Source organism: Sus scrofa, chromosome 12 (genome assembly GCF_000003025.6).
Source record: "Sus scrofa isolate TJ Tabasco breed Duroc chromosome 12, Sscrofa11.1, whole genome shotgun sequence".
Taxonomy (NCBI): Eukaryota; Metazoa; Chordata; class Mammalia; order Artiodactyla; family Suidae; genus Sus; species Sus scrofa.
In genome coordinates, this window is record NC_010454.4 from 16171534 (window position 1) to 16194153 (window position 22620).

Sequence of the window (22620 nt, forward strand, 5' to 3'; positions counted from 1 at the left end):
CTTGGTCAGGGTGTTATTATGGAACAGGTATCATGGCTCCACGCAGCAGCCAGTTACACCACCCTGGTGCAACTCTGCTATCGCCAGCCGCCTATGTGTAGAATGGATGCTGTTCAGAGGCTCTGGCATCCGGCCTAATTCAAAAGACTATTTATCACACCCAAATATGCATATGTGAGGTACATTTGAGAGGTAAAAATAATATCTACACTAAGTTGGAAATTCATGTATCACATATAAAGCACTGATGACTAATGTATAATCCAGAGGTTAGTTTTAACAAAGTATTATTAATAATATCAGTATCTGTACTTTTCTTTTAGACATAAATTTGTTATTTATGTTTCACTACTACTCAAAAGTAGTTTGACCCTCTGATCAATGCTCAGTAATTTATTCCAGCAAGACAGAAAAGGTAGGAAAGGACGTCTATGGAACCCTTCAACTCACACTGATCCACAGATCAGAAGTTTGAGACCCCATTATTTAAAATATCATGTTTTGTTTTGTTTTTTAAATACCATGTGACATCTTTTCCCCAAACAAGAGTCTCAGCTGGAAATGATCCAACAAATCAAAAGAAATTCAAAAATACACCATAAGGTACAACATGAAGTCCTGAGCTAATATTAGCTATTTACACAGCTGGAATTTAAGGATTTTAAATGTTAATTCCCGCCCTGGAGTAAATACTTGGATGTTTCAAAGTTATAATAAAGTGAAAAAGTGCTCGAGACTCCAAGTTGCTTATGGGCACAGGAGGTGGGGCTGGTCATCAGCCTGACCATGCACGGGCTCAGTCCTTGCCTCTGATGACTGGACACTTTTCCCTTAAAGGGCCTCAAGGACATGTCCTATCCGGCTCTTCCAGGGCTTTATTTTATTTTATACATTCCTTGGGTCTTTTTCCATTTCATTTTTCGGTGGACCCAGAATAAATGTTCAGCCAACTCTTCACAAAAATCTAAACATAATTATTACATATCAGAGTTCCTGTCATGGCTCAGTGGTAACAAACCTGACTAGTATCCATGAAGACACAGGTTTGATCCCTGGCCTTGCTCAGTGGGTTAAGGATCCAGCGTTGCTTCGAGCTAAAGGGTAGCTCACAGACATGACTTAGATCTGGCATTGCTATGGCTGTGGGGTAGGCTGGCAATTACAGCTCCGATTCCAACCCTAGCCTGGAAACGTTCATATGCTGCAGATGCGGCCCTAAAAACAAAAACAGAAAAAAATTTAAATCTAAGCCAACTCTGCAATTCTCAATTTAATCATCACAATTCACTTACTTGATAAGGTTCTGGAAAGCATAACCATCTGTCCACTGTTCAGTGAATGAGGCCCCATGTCGGACAGTGGTAAAGTGGCCCAATCTCAAGCGATCTTGCATGCTTTTATCTCTACACGCCATCTTCTCTTGTTTTGACTTAGGGGAAAAGGACAAATAGAAAATATTTTTATTTTTCTATGAGAACTCATATACAGCATTACATTTATTTTTTTGTACTATAATGTTTAATGCTCAGTACAACTAGCTAAGTCAACACTGACTTTAGGAAGTACCCTAAAGTTTTAAATAAATGTTGTATATTAACATGAACCTTATTATTCCTGTCATAAAAATGGAAGAAAGTGCTTTCCTTTCTATAAAATTAATGGAATAAGAGATGAAGCAAAGTTCTCTCCTCACTATCTTTGACATTAATAAAATAATTCACTTCTCTTTTATCAGTGTTCCCTATCTTTTTAACAGCATTTCAAAGATTTTAGCAAAAGTAACCACTAGTCTGTCTTAAACTTGTAATAATTTCATTAGGAAGTAATGCCATCTTAAAATTTTCATCGTTAAGTAAGTGCTAGAGATGTAATTTTTTTTTAATGTTCAAGAAATAGTTACTAATATCTATTGAAGGCAAGTTGCAACTAATCAGTTACTACCATAAAGACACCAGCCAATTAAAATAATCATACGCAAGTATATGCCACTCAACTTTTAAAGCACAAAACATTTAATTATCAGATTATTACATACATTTTAAGTTACTCCAAATACCATCTCTGAAATGGAAATAGAACTACTGCTAAACGTTTGTAATAGTAACAGGAAAACATGCTTTAATTAATAGGATGAATGTAAGAACTCTGGAAAGCAACAGCCCAAATAAACTCAACTAGGACAAGATGCCCCTGTCCAACCAATGTTACACTCAAAGCAATACACAGTCATAAAAAATGTCCCAAGTTATTACTCCAGACGGCTGGTCCAGTGTCCATGCAAGAAAGAATTCTAATTGTCAAATCATTAAGAGTCTTTTCCTAAGAAGCCCTACTTTGAAATACTTTCATTTTAGGTAAAGAGTAAGAAGCCACACCAATGACACACACTAAGCATCTTGGGATAGAGAATTCAGGCCACCACTAATCAGTTACCTTTTCTATAAGGAGTTTCTTGCTCATTGTCACACATCGATTTAATCGTTCTTTATATTTCTCTAACATCTTTTGCTGTTCATCAATCTGCCGTCTCAAATCACAGTTGGCCTTTGATAGAAAAATATTTTTTATTAGCTCCAAGGAAGACAGAGTAATACAAAAAGTTGCGAAGGAGTCTAAAAACCATTTCTGTTGTTAAATTAAAAGCAAAATTAAGGTTCAAAGAAGTAAGAGTGACTATGTCTTTTTTAAAAAGGTAAACACTTCATTCCTGATTCTCTCTTATTAAACTTATTTATTAAAGATGAATTCTGGGAGTTTCTGCTGTGACACAGTGGGTTAAGAATCCAACTACAGTGGCTTGGTCACTGCGGAGGTGTGGGTTCAATCCTCTGCCTGGTGCAGTGGGTTAAAGGATCTGGTGTTGCCACAGCTGCGGCATGGGTTGCAGCAGTGGCTTGGATTCAGTCCCTGGTCTGGGAACTTCCATATGCCACAGGTGCAGCCAGAAAATTTAAAAAAAAATTTTAACATGAATTTGGTTATTAGAAGTGGGAAGATTTTTCTATTGATATTTTATTCCTCCCCAAAGCCAGTGACATGCTTAAACTTTAACAAAATAAAAGAAAAAACCAACACTGAATAAATGTTTAAAATTCATATGGAGTTCCCGTCATCCGTGTACTAGAAATGAATCCCACTAGGATGCATGAGGTTTCAGGTTTGATCCATGGCCTAGCTCAGTGGGTTAAGGATCCAGCATTGCCGGGACCTGTGGTGTATGTAGGTCATAGTTGCAGCTCGGATCCCGCGCTGCTGTGGCTGTGGCCAGCAGCTACGGCTCCAATTTGACCCCCAGCCTGGGAATATCCATATGCCACGGATGCAGTCCTAAAAAGCAAAAAAAAAAGGATCCAGCGTTGCCATGAGCTGTGGTGTAGGTCGCAGACACTGCTTGGATCTGAAGTTACTATGGCTGTGGCATACATAGGCCAGCAGCTACAGCTCTGGTTCAACCCCTAGCCTGGGAACCTCCATATCCTTCGGGTACAGCCCTGAAAAGACAAGAAAAAAATTAAAATTCATAGAAAGGGTCTAAGCACTTTCATTTCCTACAGATTAAGTACTTATGAAAACATAATAAAATTTTTAAAAATCTAATAATCTTTATGTTCAATTGTCCTTTTTTCTGTTCTTCTTTCCAAAGAAAAAGAGACATGGATTTATACAAACATTTCTTACCAAAGAATCCAGGCACACCCATGCCCACATAAGACAGAACCAACAAACAAGTTGAATATACGTCTTGGTTCAAGAATACCAGAACATAAATATGCAGCTAATTTAGTGGTCAGAAGGCTGGACTAAGTACTTTGAAAAAGTCAAGCCTGCTACAATAGCAGAGAAGGAAAGAATCACTAAGGTAAATTCTGATTTGCATCTTCTAAATTTATTCTGCATTAAACAAAAGATATCTACTTTTTTGGCAAATAAATGATACTTCATAATAATCTGCTTGAACTATGGGGGAAAAAATCTAGTATTTCCCAATCCATTATAGAAGTATTTCTATAAGAGTAAAAAACAAAAGATGGAAGGTACACACTCAATTTTTGAGACTTTTCAGCCTTGCTTTAAAGTGACTAGTGTACAACAGCTTCCATCTCCAAATTTCTACTCTCTTCATAAATATACTTTCTTCCTATTAGTTCTTCTAATAAAGCCCTAGATTCTAAGTTCCACATTATCAAACACAAAGTACATCTGGGTGAATATGACTAACTACTAATACTTTAAAATCTGCAAGCCAAAAAAATAAATCTGCAAGCCAAAGATTATGTAATGTTTATGTGAAATTCAATCTGTTTTTAGAAAGTGAGCATTCACGTGAAATCTATAATCAAATATATAGAATCAATCAATCTCTGGCAGCTTATTTAAAATTTTAAGAACTCTAAATTTTTGTAGTATCTAACACTTTCTTTTCCCCTATTTTCTTAGTGGCATCTGCTGCACATCCAAGTTCCCCAGCTAGGGGTCAAATTGGAGCTGCAGCTGCCAGTCTAGGCCATGGCCTCAGCAATCTGAGCCACACATGCGACTTCTGGCAATGCCTGATCCTCTACCCATTGAGCCAAGGATTGAAGCCACATCCTCAAGGACTCTATGTTGGGTTCTTCACTGACTGAGCCACAATGGGAACTCCTCTAACACTAATATTTTTGTGTTCAGGTTTAAAATAGCACCTGGCTAGCAGCTCCTGACACAGCCTTACCCAACATCTCACTAAAATAGAAAAACTCAATGAACAGTGCGTGCCTGTCTGAAAGGAGATCTAGAGAGCAGTGGTCGCTCCTCTTGTCCCTCCAGATCAGAAACATAAGCTCTAATCAATTTGAAAAAATGGCAGCTGTCCTTCAGCATCTCCTTTTTTGATATATCCATTTCACTGGCACAGCTCTATATCAAAAAAACAAAAAACAAAAAACAAAACAAAACTACAGTCTTCAGAAAGCAAGGAGTAGAGCGAGGGTAGTGGTGAGTAAAGGGAATATACTGCTTCCTGGAAAAGGAGAGTGGACCTCTTTTGAACCCAAAAAGAGTCCTAAGTTAGGATTAGTTTTTCATATTCTCCATCTTCTCAATCTTAGAAAGTCAGGTCCTAAAGGAAGATCAAAAGCCCATGCTTGTTTATCAGTCCAGCAGAGCTACTCTAGACAAAAACCTGCCAGTACTAACTTGGGTTAGGAGCTTTTAAAACCCACAATACCTAATTATGAACACTGGCAATTCAACCAACACCCAAGTGAAAAGAGAAGGAGTAACAGTAACCTCAGGCAAACATACATATACGCTAACAATGAAAGATGTAGATAGGTATGCACCTAAACATGGCTGTCCTCACTGAGAGCTGCAAAAAAGCAAACAAACAGGCCTAAGGAAAAATATTTCTGAGTATAAAAGGGAACATCATTTTGAGAACAATGAAAATGATCTTCCTATGGAAATCAAAGGAACATTTTCCATGAAAAGAACACCTTCCATGAAATGCAAAAAAAAATTTTTAAAAAAAAAGCCAAAATCCACAAAGAATGTACAGAATGGGATGAGAAAGTGAATTAGATAATGAAAAAAGCAGGTAAATTCAAAATATAAATAACAGAATCAATATTCACACAGTTGCAATAAAGAGCAGGAACTATATAGAAGCCAATTAACATTTAGTGAGATTCAGAAGAGAAGGGCAGGAGTTCCTGTCATGGCTCAGTGATAACAAACACGAGTGAGAATGCAGGTTCGACCCCTGGCCTCACTCAGTGGGTTAAGGATCTGGCATTGCCATGAGCTGTGCTGTAGGTTGCAGACATAACTTGGATCCCTAGATGTTATGGCTGTGGCATACGCTGGCAGCTACAGCTCCAATTCAAACCCTAGCCTGAGAAATGCCATATGCCATAGGTACAGCTCTAAAAAGCGGAAAAAAAAAAAAAAGATGAGAAAGAAGGGCAATCATTTTAAATGAGACATAAAATGACAGAATAAAAGAGACCAGAGATTCACGTTATAAATCAAAGAAGCAGCAACATAAGATGGAAAAAGGCAAAAATTAAACATAACCCTGCATTTCAGGAATAAAAATTCAGAGACATATATGTAGACGTACTGTTGCCAAATTTTTTTGAATACAAGAATAAAGCCAGGGAGTGGAGGTGTAAGGGTAGTAACAGTCATCGCGGAAAACATTATAATGTTTTTTCCTTTGGCCGTCTCTAAAAGATTAAATGCTAGAAAAACTTAAATGGGGTATGCACATGTTACACTGGGAAGGTGAGAGGAGGTGGTCAATAGGTTATAACATAAAAATCTTACACACACAGTGCTCTCCTTTATGTGAGAAGGCAAGAGAGAATTCTCAGCTCACCAAAAATTTAACACTGATACCTTCTTCTTGAAAAACAATTACTTAAAAATGAATTCCAGTCAATCAAGAGATAAACTAAGAATACAAAAACTGTAATTAGGAGTTTCCATTGTGGCACAGTGAAATGAATCCGACCAGTATCTGTGAGGATGCAGGTTTGATCCATGGCCTCACTCAGTGAGTTGGGGATCCAGCATTGCCATGAACTGTGGTGTAGGCTACAGACACCTACACCCCCACTGCTGTGGCTATGGTATAGGCTGGCAGCTGTAGCTCTGATTTGACCCCTAGCCCGGGAACCTCCATGTGCAGCAACCCCCCTGTCCCCCCCAAAAAACACCGAGTTCCCATCATGGCTCAGCAGTAACGAACCCAAATGGTATCCATGAGGACGTGGGTTCAATCCCTGGACTCACTCACTGGGTTAAGGACCCAACGTTGCAGAGAGCTGAGGTGTAGGTCACAGACACGGCTCGGATCCTGCGTTGCTGTGGCCGTGGTATAGGCCAGCAGCTGTAGCTCTGATGTGACCCCTAGTCTGGGAACATCCATAGCTGTGGTAGAAGTTACAGCTGTGGCTCAGTTTCAATCCTTGGCCCAAAAATTTCCATATGCCGTGTGTGCAACCATTAAAAAACAAAACAAAACAAACGAGTTTAAGTAGTTATTATAAATCTGGTCCTAAAACTATCTATAAATGTAAGAACTATTCTTAAACAAAATAGTTTTTTAATATAATAATACTCTAAGAATATCAGATTTTACTCATTAAGACCAGGCCTATAGTTTAGATTTAGGCTAAATTCCAGATTTTATATAGGAGTGGGTCAAACACACTATTTAATACTATATTTTGTTAATTAAAATATAGGTAAAATTTTTTAGAGGAGAGATTATCACAAATACAGTGATATCTTTATTATTAAACTGAATCTTTATTCAAACAAAGTCTCACACAATAAGAAACAGTGATAAAAGGAAGGCTGCAGATCTCCACCCAGCTGTATCTAGGACCCTGGAAGTTCTGCTATAGAACAGAGCCCCACAGAGCCAGTGTGAAAACTACTGCATTAGTACAAATAAGGATCAAACCTACACCTTCTAAATCACTGAAGAAGATTAAAATGTTAGCTAATTTTACTTCTAAATTGGTAGTATTTATGTATAGATGCATTTATACATATATATACATACACACATATATGTACACATACTACAAACAGCTCAGAAAATTACTTAAGTAAATGTACCAGATGATTTACCTCAGTTACTGAAATAATGGTTGTCTTATTTTTCAATATCCTCTAAATTTATAAAAAACATGCATTGTTTTTATAATAAGAAAACAATAAACCTTAAAATTTTTTTTTCTTTTTCTTGTTTTGCCATGCCCACAGCATGTGGAATTCCTGGGCCAGGAACTGAACGTGTGCCACAGTAGGGACCCAAGTCACTGCAGTGACACCACCTGATGCTTAACTTGCTGAGCCACAAGATAAATTCTAAAAAAAATTTTTTTACAGAGTAGGTCAGTCAATAAGCCAAACTGCATGTTAAAAAATTATTTAACATGCATGAGGAAGTTCTGGGGCCAGGGATCATATCTGTGCCACAGCAGAGACATGAGCCACAGCAGTGATAATGCCGGATCCTTAACCCACTGAGCTACCAGGGAACTCTTTAGATGTGTATTTTAATTCCAGATTAGCTATTTTTAAAGTTTCTCTGGTAGGCACATAAAACATCAGATGAATAGGTTGTAAAAGATACAAAATACAAAAGCAGGGCTAAAAAGTACTTGTGAAATAGTTTTTAAAATTCAAGGATATTAAAAAAAATTTCTCTGAAATGGAATAACATTTTAAACCTATTCTCACAATCCCAAATGGAATACAACGCTCCACACATATATTCTAGTATGTACTTAAATATTAAAATTCTATAATTAAGACTGCCCAATTTAAAGATAGTATTTAGAATATAGATTTGACACTGGTTCCTTACTCAGATTCCCTCAGATTAAAGGAAAATATCCAAATGTTTATTTTTTAACTTTGTTATTTGGCTATAGTAATTATCTCTATGATATGTACATAATTCAAATATATATAAAATCTGTCAGTGCTTGTTATAAAATCTCTTACCACATTTTAATACTTACTCTTAACAAATCATCTATTCTTCCTTCCTTTTTCTCTAAGTCAGAATTCTTACTATTTTCTAGTGCAGATATTTTTTCTATTGTGAGGTCAGACTATAGAGATAAAGGGAAAACAAATTTAGGATTAATCTCAAGGTATTACATGTCATTACATTTTTCTCATTACTTTTCTGAAAAAAAGCAATCAAATCTGCTTTCCTCATTCCATTCTTTAAGCATTAAATGTTCTGCTATACTTGCACTTGGAAATATGTTAACTCTGGAATCAACTACATGAATACTAAAACTAATTGTGCATTGAACGATACAGAAACATACTACTCTAGAAGTGAAACTGATCAGAAAAGGCCCAGAGGCATGACCCAAATCTCTGAAGAACAAAATCGCCACCTAGTGGAAACAAAGAGCAATCAGAAGGAGAAAGACGAAAGCTCAACTAAGTCTGTTCAACTGTTCAAAAACTTAAGTCAAATATAATTAAAATTTGCTCCTGAGGGTTGTTCAGCTCTTGAGACGTAAGGAATTCTCCTAGATTGCCAAGGATCCTGTCTAAAAGGCAGCACGGTGGCAAAAGGCCTCAAGAAAACTCAGTACAATAGCTCAATACCACAAAATGGAAGATATATCCAAGATCTTTTTCAGACATTGCTCACAATATTCAATAAATATTCCTTAACTTAAACAGTTTCTGAAGACTGTTTAAGAAGGGCTTATGTTGTGTCATATGGTAAAGACATTTACCTAAAACAACAAGGATTTGCTGTATAGCACAGGGAACTGTACTCAATATCTTATAATAAACTATAATGGAAAGGAATTTTAAAGAAGAATGTAGATATATACACACACATATATGTAACTGAATCACTGTGCTATACACATGAAATTAACACAATATTGTAAATCAACTATACTTCAATTTAAAGAAAAAAATTAAGCTAGGTCTTGCCAAATGAGTAGATACAAGGAATAAATTAGACACTTTCACAAAGAAGGGAATTAAGACTCACTGAAGCCTACTGTAAGCACTATCCCAACAAATGTTAGGAATAAACTCTCTGAGATAATATGAATCAACCACATTTTACAGATTATCTGTACTCAAGAAAAGTGAGGCCCAAAAAGAAAAAGTGGAATTTGAGCTGGCATTTGAATCTTAGCCTGGAGGCCCTCAACACCATGCTGCAGTGTAAGCACTTCTGCTGTAATATACCAGAAAGGCCAAGAAAACTTCACAAAGTTCAAAGTACGTCCCAAAAGACTTTAAATATTCATAATGCCAGTTTTGAATATGATACACAACAAATGATGAGGTGAAGCCAGAGGAGTAAAGGGAAGACGAAGGACCCAGATTTTATCTGTAGTTATTAGCATTTATTCCTACGCAGTTCCTTCCCCCTGTTCACCTATCACCGACCTACCTGCGTCTGTCTGTGCTGAATGGAGATCTGTTTTTGGGAGCTGCAGGAATGCTCTGTGTTGCCAGATCCCGTAGACGAGGGACTGTTTTGCTGAGCCTGTAATAAAGGTGTATCACTAATCACAAGAAAGTTTTGCATTTTTCTCAACAAACATTTGTGTGAATGCAAATGATTAACTCCATATAAAACAAACACTTTCTGATGGAAGTCAGAAGTCAGAGCCATGTAGCCAAGATGAAAGTAAAAACAATTCAAGTGAGAAGTAAGGGCTAGACACAGTGGCTTGGACCATGTCACTGTAAAGAGTCTGAAGTATCAAATGCTCATAAATAAGTTTTTAAATATGTAGATGCCTTTTCACTTGTACAGCTGACCCTTGAACAATGCACAGGTTAGGAGTGCCGACACTCCCTCACCTTTCTGCTGCAGTGCAGTCAGATATTCACATATATGAGTTCCCAGGTGGCCCAGTGGTTAAGAAGTCGACATTGTCATTGCTGCAGCTCAGGTTTGATCCCTGGCCTGGGAACTTCTGCTTGCTGCAGGCACAGCCACACACACAAAAATACAGATGGCCCTCCAAATCCATGGTTCCAATATGCTGATTCGGCCAATCTCAGATGGTATAGTACTGGAGTATGCATTTATCGAAAAAAATAACCTGCATATAAGTCAGTCCAAACCTGAGTTGTTCAAGGGTCAACTGTATTTTAATACGCTTTTGTCAAGAAAGCCTGGTGAAGCATCCAAAGCACAGAGAATGCCTGTGACTCCAGGCAGAAAGAACTGTGAACTACTATTCAGAACAGTGTCCTAAATTCTCAAACATCCATGAACACATAGTAGTCCAAAAATGCAGGTTCACTTCCAATACTGTCACTTGCTGACTGTGACTTTTACACATAAATGATAGAGCATTCTAAGGCACTTTCAAATTTATAAGGTTTAGGATTTAATATAATTCAACAATTCAAGAATATGCCATAATTAAACAGATGGTCCTCGACTTAACAATGGGTCCACTTATCAACTTTCAACTTTATGACACTGCAAAAGCATCACACATTCAATAGAAACCTTTTCCTGGGTTAGCAACATATGGTATGATCCTCTCTCATGATGCCAGGTGGCAGCAAGGAGTCACAGCTCCCAGTCAGCCACACAGACATGAGGGTAAACGACCAATACACTTAAATCCATTCTGTACCCAGACAATCATATTGGTTTTTACTTTCAGTATAGTATTCAATAAATCACATGAAATTCAACACTCTTATAAGACAGGCCTTGTTTTAGATGATTCTGCCCAACTGGAGATTAATGTAACTATTCCAAGCATGTTTAAGGTAGACTAGCCTAAATTATGATGTTTGGTAGATTAGGTGTAGAAAATGCATTTGGACTTACAAATGATATTTTCAACTTACAATGCGTTTATCAGAACCCAATCCATTTTTAGTTTGAGGAAGACCTATATACCAAAATTAAAATTATACCCAACACAACCCATCGCGGACACAATCAGAAAATACTAGATATTCTGGGGATTACAGACTGACGGAAACACAGTATTATCTCATCAGAGAATATAGTGTTTCCACATGTGTCAATTTTTTTCCTGATACTTTCAATATAGTCCTTTAATTATTTCCTTAGTCATTAACATTAAAACAATGTAAAACCATCACCTACTGAGCAATTACTGTCAGCTAAATGCTTCACGGTCATGATCACATATAATCCTTATACAACCCAGTAAGATAGTTATTATGTACATTTATAGATAAAGAAAATGCAAATCAGAGATTTTAGGCACCTATGTGGGGTCACAGCTAGTTAACTGTGGAACAAGAATTGAAGGCTATCTTTGTCCACAACAATCCGTTTCTTTTTCTTTTCTTTTTTTTTTTTTTTGTCTTTTTCTAGGGCCGCACCTGTTGCATACGGAGGTTCCCAGGCTAGGGGTCAAATGGGAGCTATAGCCGCCGGCCTACACCTCAGCCACAGCAATGTGGGATCCCGGCCGCGTCTGCGACCTACACCGCAGCTCACAGCAACACCGGAACCTTAACCCACTGAGCAAGACCAGGGATCGAACCTGCAACCTCATGGTTCCTAGTCGGATTTGTTAACCACTGCGCCACAAAGGGAACTCCAGACAATAATCAGTTTCAATGACCAGAGCAGACTGACTGCCTCATATCAAGTTACAGATATTATTATGAAGAGGCCACAGCAAGCTAAGAATTCTTACACACACACACACACAAAAGAATTCTTACACATAATTACACCAAAGGCTCACAACAACCCTGAATCATAGGCAGTATCATCCTCTCCATTTTCATTTATTCATTCAACAATTACTCCTTGAGAGCACTGTGTTAGGTCCAAGGGACACAACAGCCAAGAAAACAGAAAGAAAACCCACAGACCCAGTCGTCACGTAATAAATGCAAAACTTGCAATTAGGATATGTGCTACAGAAGTACACAACAGGGTGCAGACTCTAACCTAGAGAGCTGGAGCTGACTTCCTTGAGAATGTTAAGACTTGAAGGAAATAAGCAGTCAAGGAGAGGTGATGATGAGGTCATGCCAGGTTCTCACGTTCCGCACAAGGACTCGAGGAGAAGGGAGAAGACCAATGTGGGGATCAAAGAAGTAAAAAATGAGGAATCAGTCTTGAAGAGGTTGAATAATGTGCAGAGCTCAGTAAGGACAGGTCTAGAAGAGTCTAAATAACTGAAAATGTTTTCTAACCCTTCCACAATGTGGCAAATCTAACCTTTTCTTAAGGGTCATCATTATAAACCTCACATATTACGCTGCACTAAGACACAAGCGTTACCTTCTTCAGTTATCATTAGGTTGCAGAAAATAGGATGAGAATCGAAGTCCTGAAGCTCTGAACATCCAAGAGGGAGACAGCTTGGTTCTCAACTTTAGTTACACCAACGATGTTTTTTTGACTTCCCTCAGTGCTTTAAGCAAGATCCTGGGAAATGGCTCATATCTCTGCTGTTCATTCAGACGAAGCAGAGAGAATAAACAAGTGGAAGAATTAAAGCCTCACTGGGTACATAGTCAAAAAGAAGTTTATGTAAATAGCCCCATGACAAGAGTAAAAATGCAGGAAGTTAACTGAGCAAGTGGGACATAGGTAAAGAAGTAACAAATTTTCATGAACAAGAAAATAATACTTCCAAAAGGTAAAAGAACTACAAAAATATAAAGCTCTCCTGTGACAAGTGCATCCATGGTAGAAAACAAAATGCTCTACTACTGATCATTCATGTGATGGTAATTGTGAACCTCTGTGCCTAATCCTATGTTAAACACTAGAAACGCAACAGGAAAACAAAGAGAGCTTACAGTCTCCCAACAAATCCATGATTACAGAATCATAAAAGAAAGGAGAACAGAAGTTGATGGTCTTGCTAAGCAGGCCACTGTAGTTAGAGATTTACTCCCAACCCCTACTTCACAAAACATTCTACCCAGATTTTTATAGTCTTTGTTCTATTGTAAAAGTAATAGGCTTCTAATTTATAATTATAAGCTGCATCTTCCAAAGTCCAACTGATATTCACAGGCTTTTTTTTTTTTTTTTTTCTTTTTAGGGCTGAACCTGCAGCATATGGAAGTTCCTAGGCCAGGCGTCCAGTAAGAGCTGCAGCGGCACTACAGCCACAGCAACTTGGGATCCGAGCCTCATCTGCGACCTGCACTACAGCTCAAGGCAACACCAGATGCTTAATCCACCAAGCAAGGCCAGGGATTGAACCCACATCCTCATGGATACAAGTCAGGTTCGCCACTGCTGAGCTACAACGGGAACTCCACAGAGATATTTTTTAAGTGAGATCGTAAAAGCACTAAGAAACCAGGGAGAGTCAAGAATCGGAAATTTTTTTTTAACTTTATTTATTTATTTATTTATTTATTTAATTTGCTTTTTAGGGCCACTCCCGCAGCATGTGGAGGTTCCCAGGCTAGACGTCGAATCGGAGCTACAGCTGCTGGCCTACACCACAGCCACAGCAATGTGGGATCCAAGCCACATCTTCGACCTACACCACAGCTCACAGCTACACCGGAACCTTAACTCACTGAGCCAGGCCAGGGATCAAACCCGTAACCTCACGGTTCCTAGTCACATTTGTTTCTGCTGCACCACAACAGGAACTCCCCTAAAACTTTAAATTTTAAGAAACATTCAAAAGCAGACTGATAGAGAAAGTGAAAGCAAGTCATAGCTGGAAACATCAGCAGTAAAACGGGCTAGGTCTTTTCAAGGGATCTCCTACAAAGCTCCACATTGTGATTTATGTTTACAAAAAAGCAGGAGTGATTCATGGGAAAACTATCAGACTTTTAAAACCTGTATCATCCAATAGGATCCCTCTAATCTCCCCTTTGCATAATGAGGGTCCTGGATACTGCTGCTTCTGGCCCAAGGGTAAAGCATAAGAACTGATCTCTTACATATGAATAGTGAAAAAAACAATATGGGGGAGTTCCCGTGGTGGCACAGTGGTTAATGAATCTGACTGGGAACCATGAGGTTGCAGGTTCGATCCCTGCCCTTGCTCAGTGGTTTAACGATCCGGCATTGCCATGAGCTGTAGTGTAGGTTGCAGATGTGGCTCGGATCCTGCGCTGCTGTGGCTCTGGCATAGGCCAGTGGCTATAGCTGCGATTCAACTCCTAGCCTGGGAACCTCCATATGCTGCAGGAGTGGCCCAAGAAATGGCAAGAAGACAAAAAAAAAAAAAAAAAAAAAAAAAAAAAAAAAAAATACATGGGGAGTTCCCGAGGTGGCTCAATGGTTTACAAACTCGACAAGTATCCATGAGGATGCAGATCTATCCTTGGCCTTGCTAGTGGGTTAAGGATCCAGCATTGCCGTGAGCTATAGTGTAGGTCACAGACATGGCTCAGATCCCACCTTGCTGTGGCTGTGGTGTAGGCTGGCAGCTGCAGCTCCGATTTGACCCCTAGCCTGGGAACTTCCATATGCCATAGGTACGGGCCTAAAAAGCACCTCCCCACTCCCAAAAGAGAGAGAAACTTTAAAATGAACAGTAAGTAGGTCCAGGGTAGGGCTCCTACTGCGAATATTGTGACCTGAAGAAAAAAGCTCCAAAGACAGCACAGTACCCCTGTGCTCGCCACAATTTACATAATGAAGGAAGAAATGGAAAACATCACTAAGAGTAAAATAGTTTTACCTATCAAAACAACACCCTCCTCTACAAGCAGTTAAGTGCTGAGGACTCTCCTACACTGTTGCTGACAATGTAAACTGGTACAACCACTATGGAGAACAGTATGAAGGTTCCTTAAAAACACTAAAAAGAGAACTATCATATAACCCTGCAATCCCACTTCTGGGTATATACCTGGTGAAAATCATAATTTGAAAAGATACATGCACTCCAATATTCACTACAGCTCTATTTACAATAGCCAAGACATGGAAGCAACCTAAATGTTCACTGACAGATGAATGGATTAAGAATATGTGGTACAGGAGTTCCCGTCGTGGCGCAGTGGTTAACGAATCCGATAGAACATGAGGTTGCGGTCGTCCTGCCTGCTCAGTGGTACGATCGGCGTGCGTGAGCTGTGGTGTAGGTGCAGAGCGGTCGATCCTGCGTGCTGTGCTCTGGTGTAGGCGGTGTACAGCTCGATTCAACTAGCTGGAACTCATATGCGTAGCCAAAAATAGCAAAAAAAAAAAAAAAAAAAAAAAAAAAAAAAAAAAAAAAAAAAAAAAAAAAAAAAAAAAAAAAAAAAGAATATGGTACATACATACAAGGAATATTATATTCCATAATGAGAACGAAAGATGCCATCTGCAACAACATGAAGGGACACAGAGATTTAACATGAACAGCAAGAGGTTCCAAAACTATCTAATAGGATTTTAGGTGAAAAAGAACAGAACAACAACAACAATGAAATCAAAGAACAATAAAGTCTCTCTGAAATAAAAAAGTAAGTTTTTGTTTTTATTTTTATTTTTGTCTTTTTAGAGCTACGCCTGTGGCATGTGGAACTTCTCAGGCAAGGGATTGAACTGGAGCTGCAGCTGCCAGCCACAGCCATAGCCCCACCAGATCTGAGCCGTGTCTGCGACCTCCACCACAACTCACAGCAACATCAGATCCTTTAACCCAATGAGCAAGGCCAGGGATCGAACCCACATCCTCAGGATACCAGTCAGGTTCGTTATTGCTGAGCCACAATGGGAACTCCTAAACGTAAGTTTCAAGAATGAAAAAGCCTAAGATACGACCAGCAGCATTGACAGAAGAAAAAGATAAATAGTGGATAGACCTCAAGAACAAAAAAAAATACCATATAATCACCTCAATAGATGTAGAAAAAGCATCCAACACCATTTCATGATAAATGCAGTCAACAAACTCACAAAAGAAGAGAACATTTTCAATCCAAAAAAGGCCGGCTCTGAAAAACATACAGCTAACATAATAGTTACTGTCAAAGATCACATGCTTTCCTCTAAGATCTGGAACAAGACAAAAGTGTCACTTCTCAACTTTATACCAGAGGTTCTAGCCAGGGCAATTAGTCAAGAAAATAAAACTCAAGGCATTTGGACTGGAAGAGAAGTAAAACTATCTATGTTCACCAGTGACATGATTTTGTATACAGAAAGTCCTACCGGAGTTCCCATTGTGGTACAGCAGAAACAATCCAACTAGGAACAATGAGGTCATGGGTTCGATGCCTGGCCTTGCTCAGTGGGTTAAGGATCTGGAATTGCCATGAACTGTGGTGTAGATCGCAGACTTGGCTTAGATCTGACGTTGCTGTGGCTGTGGTGTAGGCCTGCAGCTGTAGCTCTGATTAGACCCCTAGCCTGGGAACCTCCATATGCTGCAGATACAGCCCTAAAAAGACAAAAAAAATTTCAATTGTACTTCTGTATTCTAGCAATGAGCAACTAAAAATAAAGAAAAATGTTCTATTTGCAATAATAGCATCAGAAAGATTACATTCTTATAAATAATTTGAACAAAATAAGGGCAAAATCTACACATCAAAAACTGCAAACCTATTAAAAGAAGTTAAAGATAACTAAATACCTAGAAAGAGGAGTTCCCATCGTGGCACAGTGGTTAATGAATCCGACTAGGAACCATGAGGTTGCGGGTTCGATCCCTGGCCTTGCTCAGTGGGTTAAGGATCCAGCGCTGCCGTGAGCTATGGTGTAGGTTGCAAACGTGGCTTGGATCCTGCATTGCTGTGGCTCTGGTGTAGGCCGGCGGCTACAGCTCTGATTAAACCCCTAGCCTGGGAACCTCCATATGCTGTGGGTGCAGCCCAAGAAATGGCAAAAAGAAAAAAGAAAAAAAAACCTAGAAAGATATCTCATATTCATGGATTGGAAGACTTACTATTTTTAAGAGGGCAATACTTCCCAAATTAATCTACAAAGTTAGCACAACTTCTAAAAATTCCATTACAGAAATTGAAATGTGAATTGATCCTAAAATTCACATAAAATGCAAGGGATCCCACAGCCAAAAAAATCTTGAAAAAGAACAAATTTGGGGCGACTCACAGTCCCTGACTGCAAAACTTAATTACCACAAAGCTACAGTAATTAAGACAGCTGTGGTACTGGCATCAGGATAGGCATATAAATCAATGGAGTACAACTGAGAGTCCACAAATAATCCCCTTACATTTACACTCAATTGATTTTTGACAAGGGTGCCAAGACAACTTAATGAAGAACAGTCTTTTCAAACAAATGATGCTGGGACCACTGGATACCCACATACACATAAGAATAAAGTTGGATCCTCTTCTTCACACCATACACAAAATTAACACAAAATGAATCATAAACCCAAATATAAAAGTTAAAAGGACACTTAGAAGAAAATACAATAATAGATTTTCATGACCTTATATTAGATAAAGCCTTCTTAGCTACAGTATGGAAAAAGAAAAGCAACAAAAGAAAAAAACAGATAAACTGGACATTTTCGAAATTTAAAACTTTTCTTTTTTCCTTTTTAGGGCCACACCCTCGGCATATGGAAACTCCCAGGCTAGGGGTCTAATCAGAGCTACAGGTGCCGGCCTACACCACAGCCACAAGCCAAATCTGCGACCTACACCATAGCTCATGGCAATGCCAGATCCTTCACCCAATGAGTGAGGCCAGAGATCGAACCTGAGTCCTAGTCGGATTCGTTTCCGCTGTGCCATGCATGACAGGAAATCCTCAAAATTTAAAACTTCTGTACTTCAAAGGACACATTCAAGAAAGTAAAACAATCCATAGAAGAAAATATCTGCAAATCATATATTTGATAAGAGTCAACTATTCACAATATTTAACAATAATAAAAGACAAATGAACCAATTTTAAAATGGTGAAAGGATTTATAGAGATATTTCTTCAAAGATATACAAATGAGCATAATCAAATGAAAAAAAAATGCTCAACATAACTAGTGTACAGGAAATGCAAATCAAAATCACAACGAGGGAGTTCCTGTTGTGGCTCAGCAGAAACGAATCTGACTAGTATCCATGAGGATGTGGGTGTGATCCCTGGCCTCACTCAGTGTGTTAAGGATCCAGGGTTGCTGTGAGCTGTGGTGTAGGTCACAGACGCGGCTCGGATCCCACATTGCTGTGGCTCTGGCGTAGGCCAGCAGCTACAGCTCCAATTGGACACCTAGCCTGGGAACCTCCATATGCCATGGGTGCGGCCCTAAAAAAAAAAGAAGAAAAAAACCCCAAAATGACAGATTAATTAGTCTTCCAAGGCAATAGAAATAAAAGCAAAAATAAACAAATGGCACCTAATCAAACTTATAAGCTTTTGCACAGCAAAGGAAACCATAAACAAAACCAAAAGACAACCTATGGACTGGGAGAAATTATTTGCAAATGATATGACCAATAAGAGCTTCATTTCCAAAATATACAAACAGCTCAAACAACTCAAAAATTTTTTCCCATTGTCAGCTGTCCACCTCCTCAGCCCCGTCCTTCTCACCAGGAGTGTAGAAGACCTTATTTAAAGCTCATTACATAAGAGAAATTATTTGAAGTTAATATTTATATTTATTTCTCACTCTGGATCCTTATATATATATACAACAACACAACAATATGAGTTTCAACATTAAAGGATCAAACTTCTTATATTCTGCCACCTATTTTTATTTATCAATATCTATCCATAGATCTTTCTTTGGGGGGGGAGCGTAAAGGAGAAAAAGATAGCTTTATTGCTTTGCCAGGCTAAGGGGGCCACAGCAGGCTAATGCCTTAAAGACTGTGCCCCTAGATCTTTCCCTGTTAGCATATATATATCATTGATTTGATCAACCGTAGAGGATTCCACTATATATGTATTATATTTTTATTTAACTAGTCTTTATATGAAAGATGTTCTGATTAATTCATACAACATATAATTACATATAACTATAATGAGGGCCTTATGAGAGCTGATCCTGTTCTGGCATTGGAGATATAAAAAAATAAACAAAGCAAGACCTTGACCTGATGAAGCTTACAAAACCAGTGGACTGGGCGCTGGGGAATCAGACTAAGAAAAAGTAGGGCACAGGAGCTACATAATGTGTGGGGTGGGCAGGAAGGAGTGCTATTTTATACAGTGTAGTCAGGGTAGGCCTCTCTAATAGGGTAAATTTAAGCAAAGACTAGTGAGAACCAAGGGAGCAAGGAATACTAGTATCTAGAGGAAGAGCATTAAGGCAAAGGCAACAGCAAGTGCAAAGGCCCTGAGGTGACAGCATGTAATATTTCAGGAAGAAAGGAAGCCAGTATGGATAGAACTTGGTGAGGAAGGGAGACAACAGTAAGAGATATCAAAGTGTGGTGGAAAACAGGAGTTCCAGTTGTGGTGGAGTGGAAATGAATCCAACTAGTATCAGTGAGGATTCGAGTTCCATCCCTGGTCTCACTCAGTAGGTGAGCTGCGGCCCTAACAACTACAACAAAAAAAGCAGAAATAAACAAATAAATAAAAATAAAAGCTATTTAAAAAAGTGGTGGGAAACAGACCATGCAGGGCCTTGTGTGCCATCTTAAACACTTTTGAGCAGGAAAGTGGCATGACTGGGATCGCTCTGATTCTACTGAAGACAGATTAAAAGGAACAAAGGCAGAAGCAAAGGGTCCTGTCAGGAGGCTACTGCCATAATCTCAGTGGAAGGATTAGATTCGAGTGGTAGTAGTTAAGGAAGGTAGAAGTAGCAGAATTTTGAACATATTTTGAAGGTTAATTTTTTTTTGGCCACACCCACAGCACGGGATCCAGGGCCAGAGATCAAATCCGAGCTACTGCAGTGACAACGCTGGATCCTTAACCCACTGCGCAATAAGGGAACTCCTGAAGGTAAAATCACTAAGGCTTGCTGATGGATTTGAAATTGGGTATAAAATAATGAGACAAGACCAGAATGATGCAATTACTGAGACATGGAAGAAATGGGGGTTTGGAGTGGGGGAACAAAAATGAATTTCATTTTGGTCATGTTAAATTTGATATGCCTCTCAGACATGATGAGGCAACTGACTACACAGGTCCAGAATTCAGGGCAGGGATCTGGGTGGGACATATGAATCTGGAAGTCTTCTGCATAAGGGTGATAACTGAAACCAAGAAACTAACTGAGGAGTTCCCATCATGGCTCAGTGGTTAACGAACCTGACTAAGATCCATGAGGATGAGGGTTCAATCCCTAGCCTCGCTCAGAGGGTTAAGGATCCGGCATTGCAGTGAGCTGAGGTGGAGGTCGCAGACATAGCTTGGATCTGGTGTTGCTACTGCTGTGGGTAGACTGGCAGCTGTAGCACTGATTGGACCCCTAGCCTGGGAACCTCCATATGCTGCAGGTGTGGCCCTAAAAAAAAAAAAAAAAAAAGAAAAAGAAAAAGAAACTAAATGGGAGTTTCATTACAGAATGAAGATAGACAAGAGGTCTGAAGACTGAGTCCGGGGACGCTCTAATGTTTACAGAGCTGGGAAATGAGGAAGAACCAAAAGAGGCCAAGAGAAGAGCTAGTGCTTGGAGAAGAAGGGAGTAAGCAACTACAGCTAATGAATTATGCTGAATAAATTCTGAGAACTGATCACTGAATTCAGCAACATGGAAGTCACACATATCCTTGTTCTAAGGTCCTCTGAAACACTGGTGGAGGGACGTTGCTTCCAGATTTTTGCAATTTATAAACAATAAACATCTTTGTGTTTTATGGGAATGGATTTCTGGACCCAAGGATATGTAAACTTAATGCTGAGTTTAATATGCAATCCTTAATACTTATTAAACGCCAACTTACCCAAATGACTATACTAACTTATAGTCAGTATAAAACTGCATGTGTATTTAAACTATTACCTGCATTAAGAATTATCAAATTTATTAATCCTTGCCAATTTGACAGGTCAAGAGTTACCATGTTTTATTTTGGAGTTCCCACTGTGGCGCAACAGGACCGACAGTGTCTTGGGAGCACTGGGATGCAGGTTCAATCCCCAGCCCAGCACAGTGGTTTAAGGATCCAGCATTGCCGAAGCTGTGGCTTAGGGTTAAGACCATGACTTGGATCTGATCCCTGGCCCAAGAACTCTATATGCTGCAGCAGAGCCAAAAAAAGAAAAGAAAAGCTTTCTTGTTTTGTTCTGTTTTTTTTTTTTTTTTTGCTTTTTAGAGCCGCTCCCTCGGCACGTGGAGGTTCCCAGGCTAGGGGTCTAATCGGAGTTACAGCTGCCGGCCTACACCACAGCCATGGCAATGCCAGATCCGAACGGTGTCTGCAACCTACACCATAGCTCACGGCAACGCTGGATCCTTAACCCACTGAGCAAGGCCAGGGATCAAACCCGCAACCTCATGGTTCCTAGTCAGATTTGTTTCCACTGCGCCACGACAGGAGCTCCAAAGCATTCTTGTTTTATTTTGCATTTCTCTGTGGTTGAAGGTAAGCACTTTTTCATGTTATTAGTCATGTCTTTTTTTTATCCCCCGTAGTACTGTCTGTTCATAAAAACAAACAAATAAAACAGATATTAGTCCAGGAGTTTCCACTTTGGGCTGTGGTGCAGAGGGTTAAGAATCCAACTGCAATGGCTCAGGTTGCTGCAAAGGCCTAGGTTCAATCCCCAGCCAAGGGCAGTGGGCTAAAAAATCCAGTATTGCTGTAGCTGCAGTGCAAACAGATTGAATTCCTGTCCTGGGAACGCCCATATGCTGCAGTGCAGCCATTTAAAAAAAAAGGGAGTCCCCCTGTGGTGCAGCAGGATAAGGATCTGGCGTTTTCACTGTAGCAGCTTGGGTTTCTGCTATGGCACGAGTTTGATTCCTGGCCTGGGAATTTCCACATGCCATGAGTGCGGCTGAAAAAATCTGCTTGTTCATAGCCTCTGCTTTTTTTTTTAAGGAAATTGCTTGTCTTTATCTATTAATAAAATCTATTGTATACTCATGCACAACATACTCTTTTGCTTTTTCCTTTTTTTATATTACTAAATTTCTATCACAGCTGGAACTACAGAGAAGCAAAGATAAACAGAACTAGGCTGAAGCTCCTAGGCCTTTGGTTTTTATACTGTTTCTATGTTCCGTCTTCAGACATGATCGTTTTCTTACT

At 39.2% G+C, this 22620-nt stretch overlaps 1 protein-coding gene across 9 annotated transcripts in view; it reads right to left on the reverse strand.

The window, feature by feature from the left end:
* The window catches only part of TLK2 (tousled like kinase 2), a 127394-nt gene that overhangs the window by 42285 nt on the left and 62489 nt on the right, over nucleotides 1-22620 (reverse strand). For 7 of the 9 annotated variants that reach the window (XM_021068148.1, XM_021068145.1, XM_021068149.1 and 4 more), the window contains 4 exons: nucleotides 9941-10036; nucleotides 8520-8612; nucleotides 2434-2544; nucleotides 1293-1429 (listed from right to left, as the gene is read on the reverse strand). In XM_021068148.1, coding sequence (XP_020923807.1) covers nucleotides 1293-1429; nucleotides 2434-2544; nucleotides 8520-8612; nucleotides 9941-10036 — 437 coding nt within the window. The remainder of the gene's footprint in view (nucleotides 1-1292; nucleotides 1430-2433; nucleotides 2545-8519; nucleotides 8613-9940; nucleotides 10037-22620) is intronic. The other 2 variants (XM_021068152.1, XM_021068151.1) reach the window with 1 other exon arrangement.